The sequence below is a fragment of the Octopus bimaculoides genome, chromosome 7, assembly GCF_001194135.2.
Source record: "Octopus bimaculoides isolate UCB-OBI-ISO-001 chromosome 7, ASM119413v2, whole genome shotgun sequence".
NCBI lineage: Eukaryota > Metazoa > Mollusca > Cephalopoda > Octopoda > Octopodidae > Octopus > Octopus bimaculoides.
Window position 1 is genome coordinate 57,268,444 of NC_068987.1, and position 13,584 is coordinate 57,282,027.

At 33.9% G+C, this 13,584-nt stretch overlaps 1 protein-coding gene across 1 annotated transcript in view; it reads right to left on the minus strand.

Moving 5' to 3' along the window:
- Nucleotides 1-13,584, minus strand: part of LOC106873188 (follicle-stimulating hormone receptor) — a 471,564-nt gene that overhangs the window by 66,794 nt on the left and 391,186 nt on the right. The window contains exon 18 of the mRNA XM_052969708.1: nt 250-429. Coding sequence (XP_052825668.1) covers nt 250-429 — 180 coding nt within the window. The remainder of the gene's footprint in view (nt 1-249; nt 430-13,584) is intronic.

The following is a 13,584-nucleotide window of genomic DNA, read 5'->3' on the forward strand; positions in this document are numbered from 1 at the left end:
TATATATATATATATATATGCAATGTAAGAATTGTGAAACTGGCATATGTTATCCACACATAAAGATAACATTTTCATTATGTATGCTATACATAATTCAAACGCTTTCTTTATGTGTGCATGATGTGTATGTTTACAAGTGTACATGTATGCATGAGTTTGTCAGTGTGTGTTTAACCCACTGAAGCGCAGATTTATCTGTAAGAATATTTATTGATGTACATATTGATTAATGATAAATTGTGTTACCTGCACGTCTCAATGATAAGCGTTTGTCCAGCTGCATTGTGTGTGTGATGACGTAGAAACGCTCAAGTGTAATAATAGTGAGTGTATATACGCTCATTTCACTGGAAACCGTTCCAAGTATACCTGCTACCAAACACCACGTACTTGTCTGCCAATCTAACGCAAATTTCTTGAATTCACCTATGTAAAATGGAAAAGAAAGAAAAACATTTAAGAAATAAAATATTATTTAGAAGAAAACAGCCCCGCAACTTAAAAAGTAAAAAACAAATTTCTTCCCGCAAAAAAAAAAAAAAAAAAAAAATTACCTCGAATGTTTAATTAAAGTTTACCTTTATTGACTAAACGAACATTTGGTTAATTACAGAATGACGTAAAATGGATTTTCGTCGGTTTCCAGATTGGAAAGAGAATTCAGGTGTTCGATAAACTAAATTACTTGCTCATTGAGTTAGTAAGAACGTGAAAGTGACTGAATGTTCCATAGACATGTGCACCATTTATGTAGAACTAGCTGTTGAACCCGGCGTTGCTTCTGTTTTCTGTGTTGAAGTTATTCCCACCTCTGACCTTGTAGTGGAATCTTCTACGTTCCCTGTGCCAACTATTACCCATTAAGATGTTATATCTGGTTCAGCAGGGATTTTACCCGGTTAACGCTTTCGACATACTCCTACATACTGGACCGTCTGAAATCGCAGCCAAACTTTGGGTGTACCTCGACCGGTTGAGAGTGGTGAGTCCAATCTCAGCAAAATCCGAAGAAAAATCCATGTAACCATTTACATGAAAATATCCCATTGACTTTTAAATCCCAATACATTATATGAATAATCGATGTTTCATATGTCGAAGTGCTTTATTTTACTCATGGGTCAATTTTCTTCAAAATCAGTTCATTATTTTATTGTGAGTGAATTTTGACGATTTCCGCCTTTCACCAGTTTAATTTTAATTCTACTACATAACTCCGACCATAAACTTTACCTAAATGTCAAATTTCATAAAATCGGATGAATTCTATAAAAGTTACAGCATAGAATATTAATCCTATCCTCCGCTCATGCGCAATTATCGAGTTTTTGTCAAGTCTTCATGCTGGCATCAACTAATGGACATGAACTGTAATCACGTGTAACATTTCTACAAAATCGATTAGAATGTCTCTAAGGAAATGCTTATTTGTATTTGTGCCCTCTTCAAGCCCTTTTGAATTAAAAAATGCACCTTTATAGTCTCCCCCAACACAAAATTTACCTACATCTCAAATTTCATTAAAATCGGTTAAAAAATATAAACGTTACGACCAAAAATAAAATCCCTATGAGTATTTGCACGCAAAAAGCATATTGATTTTATAAAACCACTGCTCAGGTGCAATTATCGATATTTTGTCAACGTCATATACTGACATCAACTCACTGCAATGATCCTCACTCACTTGTCAATTTTCATCAAAATCGGACAAAAAATGCAAAAGCTGCAGGAAAAATAACATCATCATGGAAATTTCCACTCAAACACCCGATTGAGCTCACAAAAGTCGATGACAGCTGAGCATTATCAAGTTTTCGAAAAATTCCGGCCTTATTTGAACTTCAGGGCATGTGATCTACCTATGTGCCAAAAATCATTAAAATCGGTTGGACAGTGTGGGAGGAGTTAGAGTAACCCCAAACACACACACAGACACCATTACACATTTATGTATATAGATTAGAGTGACATACCATGTAACAAGCCTGTACATTTTGAATTCAAGTTATATGTCACCTGATGAGCTTCCGTTTCTACCCAATCGCACTCGGAAAGCTCAATAAATTAAATGAATTAGTAAAATAATTACTTAATTTAATCAATCAGTGTTTGTTCATCACAGAGTGTGCCAAAAAATGAATCTGAAAGAAATGGTTTTTCATTTAGGCACAAGCTCAGATATTTTGAGACAGGATTAGTATTTCGATACCAACGACCCAGTACATGACTGGTATTTTATTTTATCTTTAATTTCATCGTTACGAATGAAAAGCATGTTGGCCTTGGCAGGATTCGAACTCAGAACTTAAAAACATACCGCAAACAACTTTTACCGACGTTTCTCTGTAACGATTCTCCCGGTTCGTCGCTTTGCAGCCTGAAAGTAATGAAGTCGCGTTTCCAGTATCTAATAAAATATTTTCTTTAATGCGTTTACTGGCTTCAAGCATCTGACGGGGGCAATTCTGAATCATCGGTATGAGTATTGCAGCCATGTGCATGGTATTCGATTAATGAAGGGGCTTGGTATAGCTGTCCATATTTGTATCTGCTACTACAATGCAGGTTATTTTGAAATTGTGTGCATTAGAAGTCTAAGTGCCTTTTGAAAGTGCTGACATCTACTCCGTGCATATTCCCTATGTTTTGTCGTGCGCGCGTGTACACACACATACGCACGTATGTGTGTATCTGAATAGTTTATTCCTTCATTCTTTTACTGATTTCTTTCATTGGACTGTGACCATAACGAGGTAATACATTTAAGTGTTTCATTGAATATATCGATGCTAATACTTTGAAACTGATCTCTCCTAAGGTAGGACATGCGGAGTGGCCTTTGGTGGAAGACGAAAGAACGAGTGACATTTACGTTCGAATGCATGAGATTTAGTTTACTATCTCGCAAATAAATCGGTGTGTCAAAAAAAACAAAAAAACATGTATTTATTTCAACCGAGTTTCACATACACTGTTTGGTCACTTTCGCCATCGGAAATGTGAGCAAATGATCGAACCGTTAGAAACCCATACGCAACTATTTTTCACAAATGCATTATAGAATAAAGTAAAGAAAATAGCCCTGTCGCAGGAGTTAATGGAGATTCTAGCGTCGGATGTACTTGTTAATAAAGACGTGTTCAGTCAGTGATTTACTCGTTGGGAATCTATAAGTAACATCGTTATTCCTGTTCACAAATGCATAATATAGTATATGAAATGAAAATAAACCTGTTACAGGAGTTAATGGAGGTTCCACCGTCGGATGTCTTTCTTAATAAAGAACGTGCTTATTTATTGGGATCTGTTAAGGTAATAAACAAATGATATTTGCGACTGGTTGATGATAAGTGAATGGAGAACGGCGATATGGTCATATCTAAATAGAAATGTCTATTATAGAGAACAGGCTATTAATATTGAAAGAGAATAGCATTTCAGAGGTAAAATCGTGGATACAGCTAGACAATGTGGTAAGGATATATATATATATGTATGTGTATATATATATATATATATATATATACGTGTCGCCAAAGAGCGGTTAAAGATGAAGTAAGTAAAGCATATAATTATGTTGAAAATAAGTACATTCTTTGAAACTGCTTAGTAAAATGAAAGCCACCCCACAAAAGACAAAGAAAATCGATAAATTGATTGATAGCAAAAACAAAAAATGCGCTTTTGATGAAATATGAAATTTACTGAGAAAAGTTAAATGTAGAAGAAACAAGTACCAATGGTTTTTGGACCACGCACTGAAAGTTATTAAGGTAGAAAATATGACTGGATGTTTTTAGCTTCATCAGTTTGAATTGAAATGTAACTGAGGATTTATTAAAAAAATGCGCAACAAAAATCCAAGCACAATGCGACTGAAAATAACAAAGCTGTGTACTAAGCTCTATTTCATTCCTGAATATCTAATGTAGCATTGTTTTTGGTCGAGTCTATTAGGTGATGGTTTATCTGCTGATGTGTTGATGATTCGTATCTCATCCCTTGTTCGGCGGCGACGATATCAACGAACTTAAGGCTCATTCAATATGTTCATCTAATCCTAAATAGATGAGCTAACGAAGGACTTGTACGTAATCACAAGATTTCAAGGAAATAATAACCAAATTTTCTTCATATCCCATCTTATCATTTTATAAAAGATGAAAACTTATGGCAATTTCTTCCTAAATACTCTTTGTCTTAAAAAATGAATTTATCGTGACCTGAACAACAATGCCAATAAGTCTGTTCGATCAGAGAGGAACTGTGAATAAATAACAACAAAACCCCGAAATATGTATCATGGCTTTGTACAGTATCTCATTGTAAGCAGCTAGAGAGGAGCATAATTAACAAAGGTTTCGTCATCAAGCATTGCTTTATTACCTTCTCTTAAACTAGTAAGTTTTGTCATTAAAGCCTAACTCTGATTATGATTACGGATTGTCTATGTGTGTATTCTATATTAAATGTGTGTATTTTATATTAAACTCATCACACATTTGCAGCTAAGTAACCACGAGGAACTGTTACTAAAAAGAAAAAAGAAAGGGAAAACTACTTTAACATATTTTCATCTTAAGAAGATTGAAAGAAATCAATTAAAGATCTGAAAAAGTTTTCATCCAATAAAATCTCAAATATTTTAATAACAAGAACATCATAATTAATCTTCCAAGCAAATAAATTCTCTTTACCCAGGAAATATTTATCTTTTCACACATGATTACAACTTCATATGAAGAAGTGTGATATACTGAATACATTTAATTATCGTATTATTTCATATCTGTTTTGAATATAAATCTTTTAATAATTTCATACATGAAAAAAATGTTCTACTTCGTAATTTTTGTTTTAATAAATGTAGCTATTAAAAATCTATAGATAGAACTATATAACAGCTAATTAGAAATAATTTCCACTTGGAATATTTAAGTCCTCTCATATTTAACCTTTGAACATAGAATTATTTATTGGATGTAATTTCCGTTATATCATGTCATTTTTAGAGGTAATTTCTCTAAGCTTATAAAGCTGTTGGTTATATTCTTTCATTCAAATTATTTTTCTACAGTTCCTTTCTCAGTTTTATACTCGTAATACCTGTGTTTATTTTATAGGCTTTCCTTCCAACAAGTCTGCAAGATATACAAAAAATAACTGTTTCTAATTTAGTTGCAAGGCCAGAAAGTTTTGCAGGAAGGATTAGTTGATTATATCACCCGCCTTACATGACTGATATTTTATTTTGTTGAGGTCCGAAAGCATGAAAGAAAGATTTAACTTCACCAGTATTTGAACTCAAAATGCAAAGGCGTGGAACAAACACACAGAGGTATTGTATTCAATTAGCTAACGTTTCTGCCACGTCACCGATTTTAAGGTATTAAAAAAGTAATAAAAGAGAAATTTCAGTAAAAGCGTTAAATGTTTATTTGAGCAAAAGTTCTAGAGCTCCTATTATTATCTATATTAAAAGCATAAAACGCTGCCATTATCCTTTTAATATTTAATTACTAGATTTTAACTAGATGTAGTAAGGGATTTTTCCCTTTGAACGGTACATAGAGAAATTAATATTTTGTAACTAAACACTTTCAAACTTCGGACACTGGTAGAATGTGTCATATAAAACATCTTTTACTCTTAGTGATGTTGAGAGAAGTTTATATTTTCACTGTTATTTCGTGTTAAAGTTGTCGTATTTCGGTAATTTCAACCAATCAATGACGTGTATTCAGCTGAATAAAATTACTGCCATTGTTTGTCAACAACAACTTCCGGCAGTGTATATTTCGTTTGTCACTGTTATTTATGACATATTTCATCTCAGTTACGTTTGTATGAATAAACGAGTGTATCTGAAGCATGTTTACTTCATGGCACCACCACAATCGTTCGTGCATTTCTACTGCTTTTAGTTTTTTCCTCCTGTTTTTCAGCTACTATTTTCGGAAAGATATTTTTGCCCCCCCCCATCCCCCTCCAATTTGTTCATTTTTCACATTTATTCGTAACCCTAACCCTAAAATCCCAACCCTAACCCTAACCCTAAAACCTTAACCCTAACCCTAAATCCCTAACCCTAACTCTAACCCTAATCCTAAAACCCTAAAACCCTAACCTTAACTTTAAAACCCTAACCCTAACCTAACCTAACCCTAAAACCCTATCCCTAACCCTAAAACCCTAACTCTGACCCTAAAACCCTAACCCTAACTTTAAAACCCGAACCCTAACTCTAACCCTAAAACCTTAAAGCTAAAACCAGTACAAACTTACGAACGATATCATAAATAACAGTGACAAACGAAATATACACTGCCGATAGTTGTTGTTGCCAAAGAATGGCAGTAATTTTATTCAGCCGAATACACGTCATTGATTGGTTGAAATTACCGAAATACGACAACTTTAACACGAAATAACAGTGAAAATATAAACTTCTCTCAACATCACTACGAGTAAAAGATGTTTTATATGACACATTCTACCAGTGTCCGAAGTTTGAAAGTGTTTAGTTACAAAAAATTAATTTCTCGATGTGCCGTTCAAAGGGAAAAGATCCGTAGTAAACACATAGACCAAATAAAGCTACAAATTGGAGAAAGTATTTCCTTTTATGAAATAATTCCTATGAAACGTAAAAGCCATTTCCTTCAAAAAAAAAAAAAAAAAAATTAGATAATTTCAAAAAGATAATTTTTGTTTTTGCAAAATAAAAAGCAAAAATACTTGTTATTAAGTGGTAGTAAACGACTCAAACCAATGATAAAGATAAACAATGAAGAATTGCATTGAACACAGAATTACTGAAACGCTTCGATTGTAGAACATTTCGCAATCAGAGAACATTTCCAGTTGGAGCCATTATCTACATTTCTTTGCCATTATATATATAATTATGTCTCATTTACTATAGCCTCATTTACATTGTATCATTTCTAAGGTACTTTTCATCAATGAGTAATTTTAATAAATTACAAGACTTGCGTTTGTTATTTTCCTACATCCTAGTTATTTTCCCTTAAACTGCATTTGAACGAGAAATATTTCAGAGACGGAACGATGATTCCATTTATATAATGATATTCAGCCATTTAAAGTTACTCCAGTATGCCCTCTTCATAAACAGCAATAGTCAAATAAGTGACAACACATTTAATGAAGAGAACATTAAAAATCTAATTAGAAATGATTACACTCTGAAAAAAAAAAACATACAATTTTAGTCAATGACGTATTTTTTCGGCAAGTACAAGAGACAAGGCGGCGAGCTGGCAGAATAGTTAGCACGCCGGGTAAAATGCTTAGCAACATCTCGCTCTTCTTTATGTTCTGAGTTCAAATCCCGTTGAGATCGACTTCGCCTTTTATCCTTTTGAGGGTCAATGGAATAGTACCAGTTGTGCACTCTCCAAAAATTGTTGGCCTTGTGCCAAATTTTGAAACCAATATCAATATTCCAGACTGATTTTCGTTTGAAACCGCTTCCTTCCACCTTCATTTTTAGTGTTTATAGAGAAATCCTTATATATTCCAGTTCGCTTCCCTTATAAGCCCGCAGCCTTATTAGATATATTACTATATAGTTGCCAAGATACAAATTTCTAACCAGCGAACTAAAGGCCTTGTAAGAATTGTTAGACTATCGGACAAAATGCTAACATTTCTTCCTGCACTTTCTCTTCTGAATTTAAATCCCGTTGAGACTATCACTGCTTTTCATTCCTCTGGAGTCGATAAAATAAGGTACCAACCAAATATTAGATTCAATGGTATCGACTCACCTCTTGTTTCAAAATTGTTGATCTTGTGCTTAAATTAGAAAACAATTATTTTGTTTCTTTTTAAGTTCAAAATTCAGATTCTTTCGGGATAGACTTTGTTTAGATCAATAACCTAAGTGCAAATATACTGAATCATATTGATCGCCATTACAAACCTACCTTGTATATTTAAAGCATCTTGTCGTTTAAGAAATACGTGCAAACATTATAGAAGGTAATAAGTAGGATACTTATAACGCCTTAGAGTAGTTATCACTCTGGTTTATGCTTACTTTGCCTGGATCGACTCTACCTTTCAAATCTGGGACTGATAAACTAAGTATATTAATTCTCTAGTGTCGACGCTTCGACAATTGCCACCTATTTTAGTCGGCCTTGTTCTTGAGTAAGAAATCAATATTATCATTAGAGGAAAGTTCTGTATTAAGCCAATTCTGCATTGAACCATTTGTAATAGTAATAATCAATAACTTTAAAAGTGAAACCAGTATCAAACGACTTTTTGTACATTTGTTTTTAGTGTCAGATTTCCCTTTCTATTGAATGTCAGATGTAATAGGTTGGTATATGACTAGTCATTCGTGGACCGATATATTGGTTATAATTAGATTTACACATTTCCCTGTTATAAGCTGATCGAGTCAATTACTTAATTCTCTTTTCATGATTAGTGCTATCCATCATTGCTTCTGTTAACGCCAACCAGTTCGGTATATTTATATCGCATTGAGAGCTTGGAGGTAAAATGTTATTTTTTTTTGCACCACTACCTGACAATCAAGTCTATTCCTAGTGGCTCCTAGTTTGCAATTATTCAGAAATAGTCTAAAGAGAGATCAAACTTTCAGTATGAAGTCAAACTTAGTATTTGTATTCAACAAAACATTCATCAGTTTCAGTGCTGTCATTGTTTATAGCTTAAAGTTCAGAACCCAAGGAAACTGGTGAGAGTCTGCATCGGCAACTCTAAATCAAAAGGAGGATTCATGGTAAGTTGAGAAGTTCAGCTGCCCCGAGGAGTAGAGAGTAGAAAGTCTTAAGCCTACTACTAAAGTCTAAAACCTTCTATTTTCAATGTTGTGTTGCCATCTATTTTCAATGTTGTTAGCCAAAGAATCCGTTCGTCTTTCTTTAGTATACGATATTCTGTGTTGTTGTGTAACATGTCTGCAACGAATGTGGGTTGAGGATCATATAAAGTTGATATAATGAGCTTCTGTCTCATATTGGTACTTGCATTTGTTTACTAGGCTTAAGTCACAGGAACTCGATATCGTTAAGGTTGCCGTTCACTTTTTGTGTTATCAACAATAAAAAAATATTCTTGAAATTTTTCTGCCCACATTTGAAGAGCAAGTGCCTAAAACACTAGACTTTCTATCCCTCACGTTACTTATAATTATTTGACATCCCACGAGCTCTCCACAAATATCGAACTGTAAAACCTATAATACCTTCTTCAAACAAAGTAGAATGGTCAAGGACTGAAGTTAACATAATGCAGTTAACAGTTTATTAGTCTACCGACTCTTCAGCCTGTTTCCCACTGTTCTATCGACTTGGACGTCTACGGCTTTTTGTTGCTAGTAATGTTCTGATTAATGGAAGTGACGTTTAGCTATATTGTTATATTGTAAGATAAGATCATTGCTAAACATTGATTTGTTGTAATAATAGAATCGATCACAGAAAGTCAATACAATAGCCTAAGCAATACAGTGCCGTTCTCCTGTTTTCTAAAACAGAGACCAGTGGATGTTTTGCTTTCCATCTCCGCAGAGTCAATAAAACAAGTAATATTAGAGTATAGAGGTTTCTTTAATCGATTTAATACTACCTTCTTACAAACTGTTGCTTTTGAAATAACCTAACTGCTGAGTGAGGCTATAATGAGTGGTTATGAAGTTCGTTTTGCAACTTCGTGAATCAGCGTCCCACCGCACTATGTGGTACCTTGACAAGTACCATAATTTGAGTATAATGTAAACTGTGTAGAAGTCTATCGGAAGGACCGTTTCTGTTCGTGGCTAGCAGATTTAACTAAATGATGAATTAAATCTGCTAGCCACGAACAGAAACGATCCTTCCGATAGACTTCTACACAGTTTACATTATACTCAAATTATGGTACTTGTCAAGGTACCACATAGTGCGGTGGGACGCTGATTCACGAAGTTGCAAAACGAACTTCATAACCACTCATTAAATTCATCATTTAGTTTAATAGTATCATCTGGTCCGTGGGTGGCTTCTGTTGCAAGGCTAGATATCCAGTCTGAACATAAATTCCTCCTACAAGTCACAGAGATCAACAAAAGGATCATGGGAGTTAGCTTTTAACCTGACTAATTTAAGAACAAATTTACCGAAAAAATATTTCATGTGTATCTATATTTTTGTATTATTGAAATATCAGCAACATCTGAGAATGCTTTAGAATATTAATGTTCACAATCAATCAGTCGATTAGGTTATACTTTCGTCATTGCCATTAAATTGGATTACTATAGGTTTTTCTACTTGCACATTCTCTCTTTGAGTTTTGTTGATTTAGCTTCTGTGCAACTAGGTTTTTTTTAATGTCAATACTTCCTACAAGCTAATGAAGAATTTTGATTTTCAGTATTTCAACAGATTTAACCTGAAATTATTTTTTGATCTTTTCATCTTTTCATACAAATAACTTAGATGTTTAACAGATAATACTGTATCATTGACATTTAACTGATAGCCATCGAGCTTTATCATTAACAATACATTGATCTCTCTTTCATGTTATCAATTCATTATAGCATTATATTCCATTTCATGAATTATAATTTTTGCCTTAATGTTTGTGATTTTAAATGAACTTTGCTCTATATGTAAGCATCGATTTATTTTTCTCACAAAATAATGTCCATGTTTTTCTACTTTTGGGCTTAATTCTATTTCGTTTTATTGATTGTTGCTTCTCCTGCTTTTTATACTGCTTCTTGTTTCCTTTGCTTCATAAAGCATCACTTACTTACTTTTAGATGCCTTCAGAACAATTTTCAGCCTACAATACATTATTTGTATCATTAATGCAAATGCCATTTGAAATCAGACTTAATACATTTCAATTTATGTAAATTTAGAGAATGCTTTTGGTTTTTTCTGCGATCTCATCTGATTCACATTTCCTTGTCTTTTTATCTGCGTATTACAGATGTTCTTCACACACACACACACACACACACACACACACACACACACACACACACACACACACACACACACACACACACACACACACACACAATACATGCGTATGTATGTACGTAATACATACATACGTACATATATATTTACATACTTATGTAGGCATCATGTCAGCAAAAAGCAACGCATAGGCACATATCCCATAAACTAGAAGATAACAACACCCTTGGCAGGAAGAGTAGCATCTCCTAGACCTGTGATAGGTATATTACATCCTACCTAAAATGATATGCCTTTGCTATTCAAGAACAGGAGATAGCTACAAAATACCTGATAAACAAAAGAGGTAAAGATACTATTTAACCTCCACGTTGAAAGGTAATAACCTCAGTGTAGAGGATATTACCTACATCATCAACAACTGGCCCAAAACGTCTGATGCTACCTGCCCTTGAGGCATGATGTAGTTGCAAAGGCTATTTACAACGCTGTCAGCATGAAGGCTCGCCCTGACGTATACATCAAAGGTATGTCAGAACCAGTATTTATTAACACCTTTAAAGTCAAGGAATATTAGCGGAACACTCCAATAAAAGTCAGAAATTTGGTGCAAACACACAGACTTAATATTCTGTTGCAGAGGCAAGCTGTCTAGCGGATGTAAGCGTACCATCAAAAATGCAGGAAAAAGAGAAAATTTGTACCCTGACTATAAATTCTCATTTGTATCTATCATTATAGTACATTACGTTATGGACCTATAAGTCTACACCAACATCTAGATATATTAGTTTTTTCGAAGAAAAAAAAAACAAAAACTGACGAGGATTCTTCAAATCCAATCTATTAGCGCCACACTGTAGATTTGTAAGACATTCCGAAGATTCTTCATCTAAAATTCTTTAGATGAATAGATGCATACACTTGAGTTTGATCACCTAGAACTCAACCAAAGCACTAACTCAACTATATATTTACAAACACCGGGAACTCTCTTAGTTCAAAAAGACTTGTTTTGTTAGCGAAGGCTTGAACTCTCTCAAGAAGAACTTAAAGAGAACTCAAAGAAAAAACGCATGCACACATACATACATACATACATACATACATGCATGCATGCATGTACACATACATACATGCATACATGCATACATACATTCATACACACTTACGTATCACATATGTACATATATATACATACATATACAAACATACATATGCATATACATATGTACATCTGTAAAAAAAATCATCGTGCGGAACATCAAAAACATATAGTAACCATGGCGATATCCTTGAGAGTGTAACTGAAAAATCCCTGGAGAAGAAAGTACTAGTAAAAGACCTGATTACCGGATACTAAAATTGAAGCTAAAACTGGGGTTACAGAATACCATGATAGAGTGTTGGCATGAAAAACTCCTACATTAAATGTTTCTCTCAATGCACAATGCACTCTTAAAAGTAATACTGACCGACTCTATTGAGAAGGGAAGGTGGCAGAAGGTTGCTAAATGCGGAAGACACTTCTGATATTGTGATACTGGGTCTGAAAAATTATGCTGTGCAGAGCAAAGAAAACATAGTATCGGTAACCAGAAATAGCAGAAAAAATGTGTCCGAAACAATAGGAGAATTCAAAGAGAAAAGGAAGAATAACAGAGTAAACAGATGGAAAGACACGAAACTACATAGCCAATTCATGCAACAAACCAAATGCTGGAAATAAAGATCGCTGGCTCTAGTTGACAGATGGGAACTTGAAACGAGAGACAAAAGTGCTGGTTATAACCGCTCAGGAACAAGCCCTTAGAACAAACCTGATAAAGGCAAAGACCGACAAAACTTAGTCAGACAGTAAATGTAGAATTTGCAGGAAAGGAATCGAAAGTATCAATCACCTTTTGAATGAGTGTAATATGAAAGAGTATGAACGCAGACAGAGGGTATAGGTAGAAAAGTGCACGCGAAGGTTAGCCGAGTGTGTGACTTCAAAGCAACAGTAAAATGTTATCAACTGGAACCAAAGGCTGTGTTAGAAAAAGAAGATTACAAAGTCTTGTTTGATTTCTCCATAAAAACTGAGACCATACTATTGAAGCAAGAAGGCCAGATATGATCATAGAGGACAAAATAAACAGTGTAAGATGATAGATTTTGCAATTCCTTATGATAGCGGAGTCGATACGAAAGAAATTGAAAAAATTGAGAAATATCAGGATCTAGCAAGAGCTGAGGAGAATAGAAGACCAAGACAACAATAATTCCTGTATTAATTTGTGCACTTTGCACGACACCCAAAATTCTCCCTAAAAGACTGAAAGGAATTTGAATTGAAACTCGAATTGTCGACCTGCAGAAAGTACCATGCTATATTCTACAAGAATCTTACGGAAAATGTTTGAGACTTGAGGAACTTTGTTGTCACTAAACTTCAAGGTAAAGTACCTGCCAACTAAAATGCTAACTAAAAGTATGCACTAGCGTAATAATAATAATAATAATAATAATAATAATAATAATAATAATAATAATAATAATAATAATAATAATAATAATAATAATAATAATAATAATAATAATAATAATAATAATAATAATA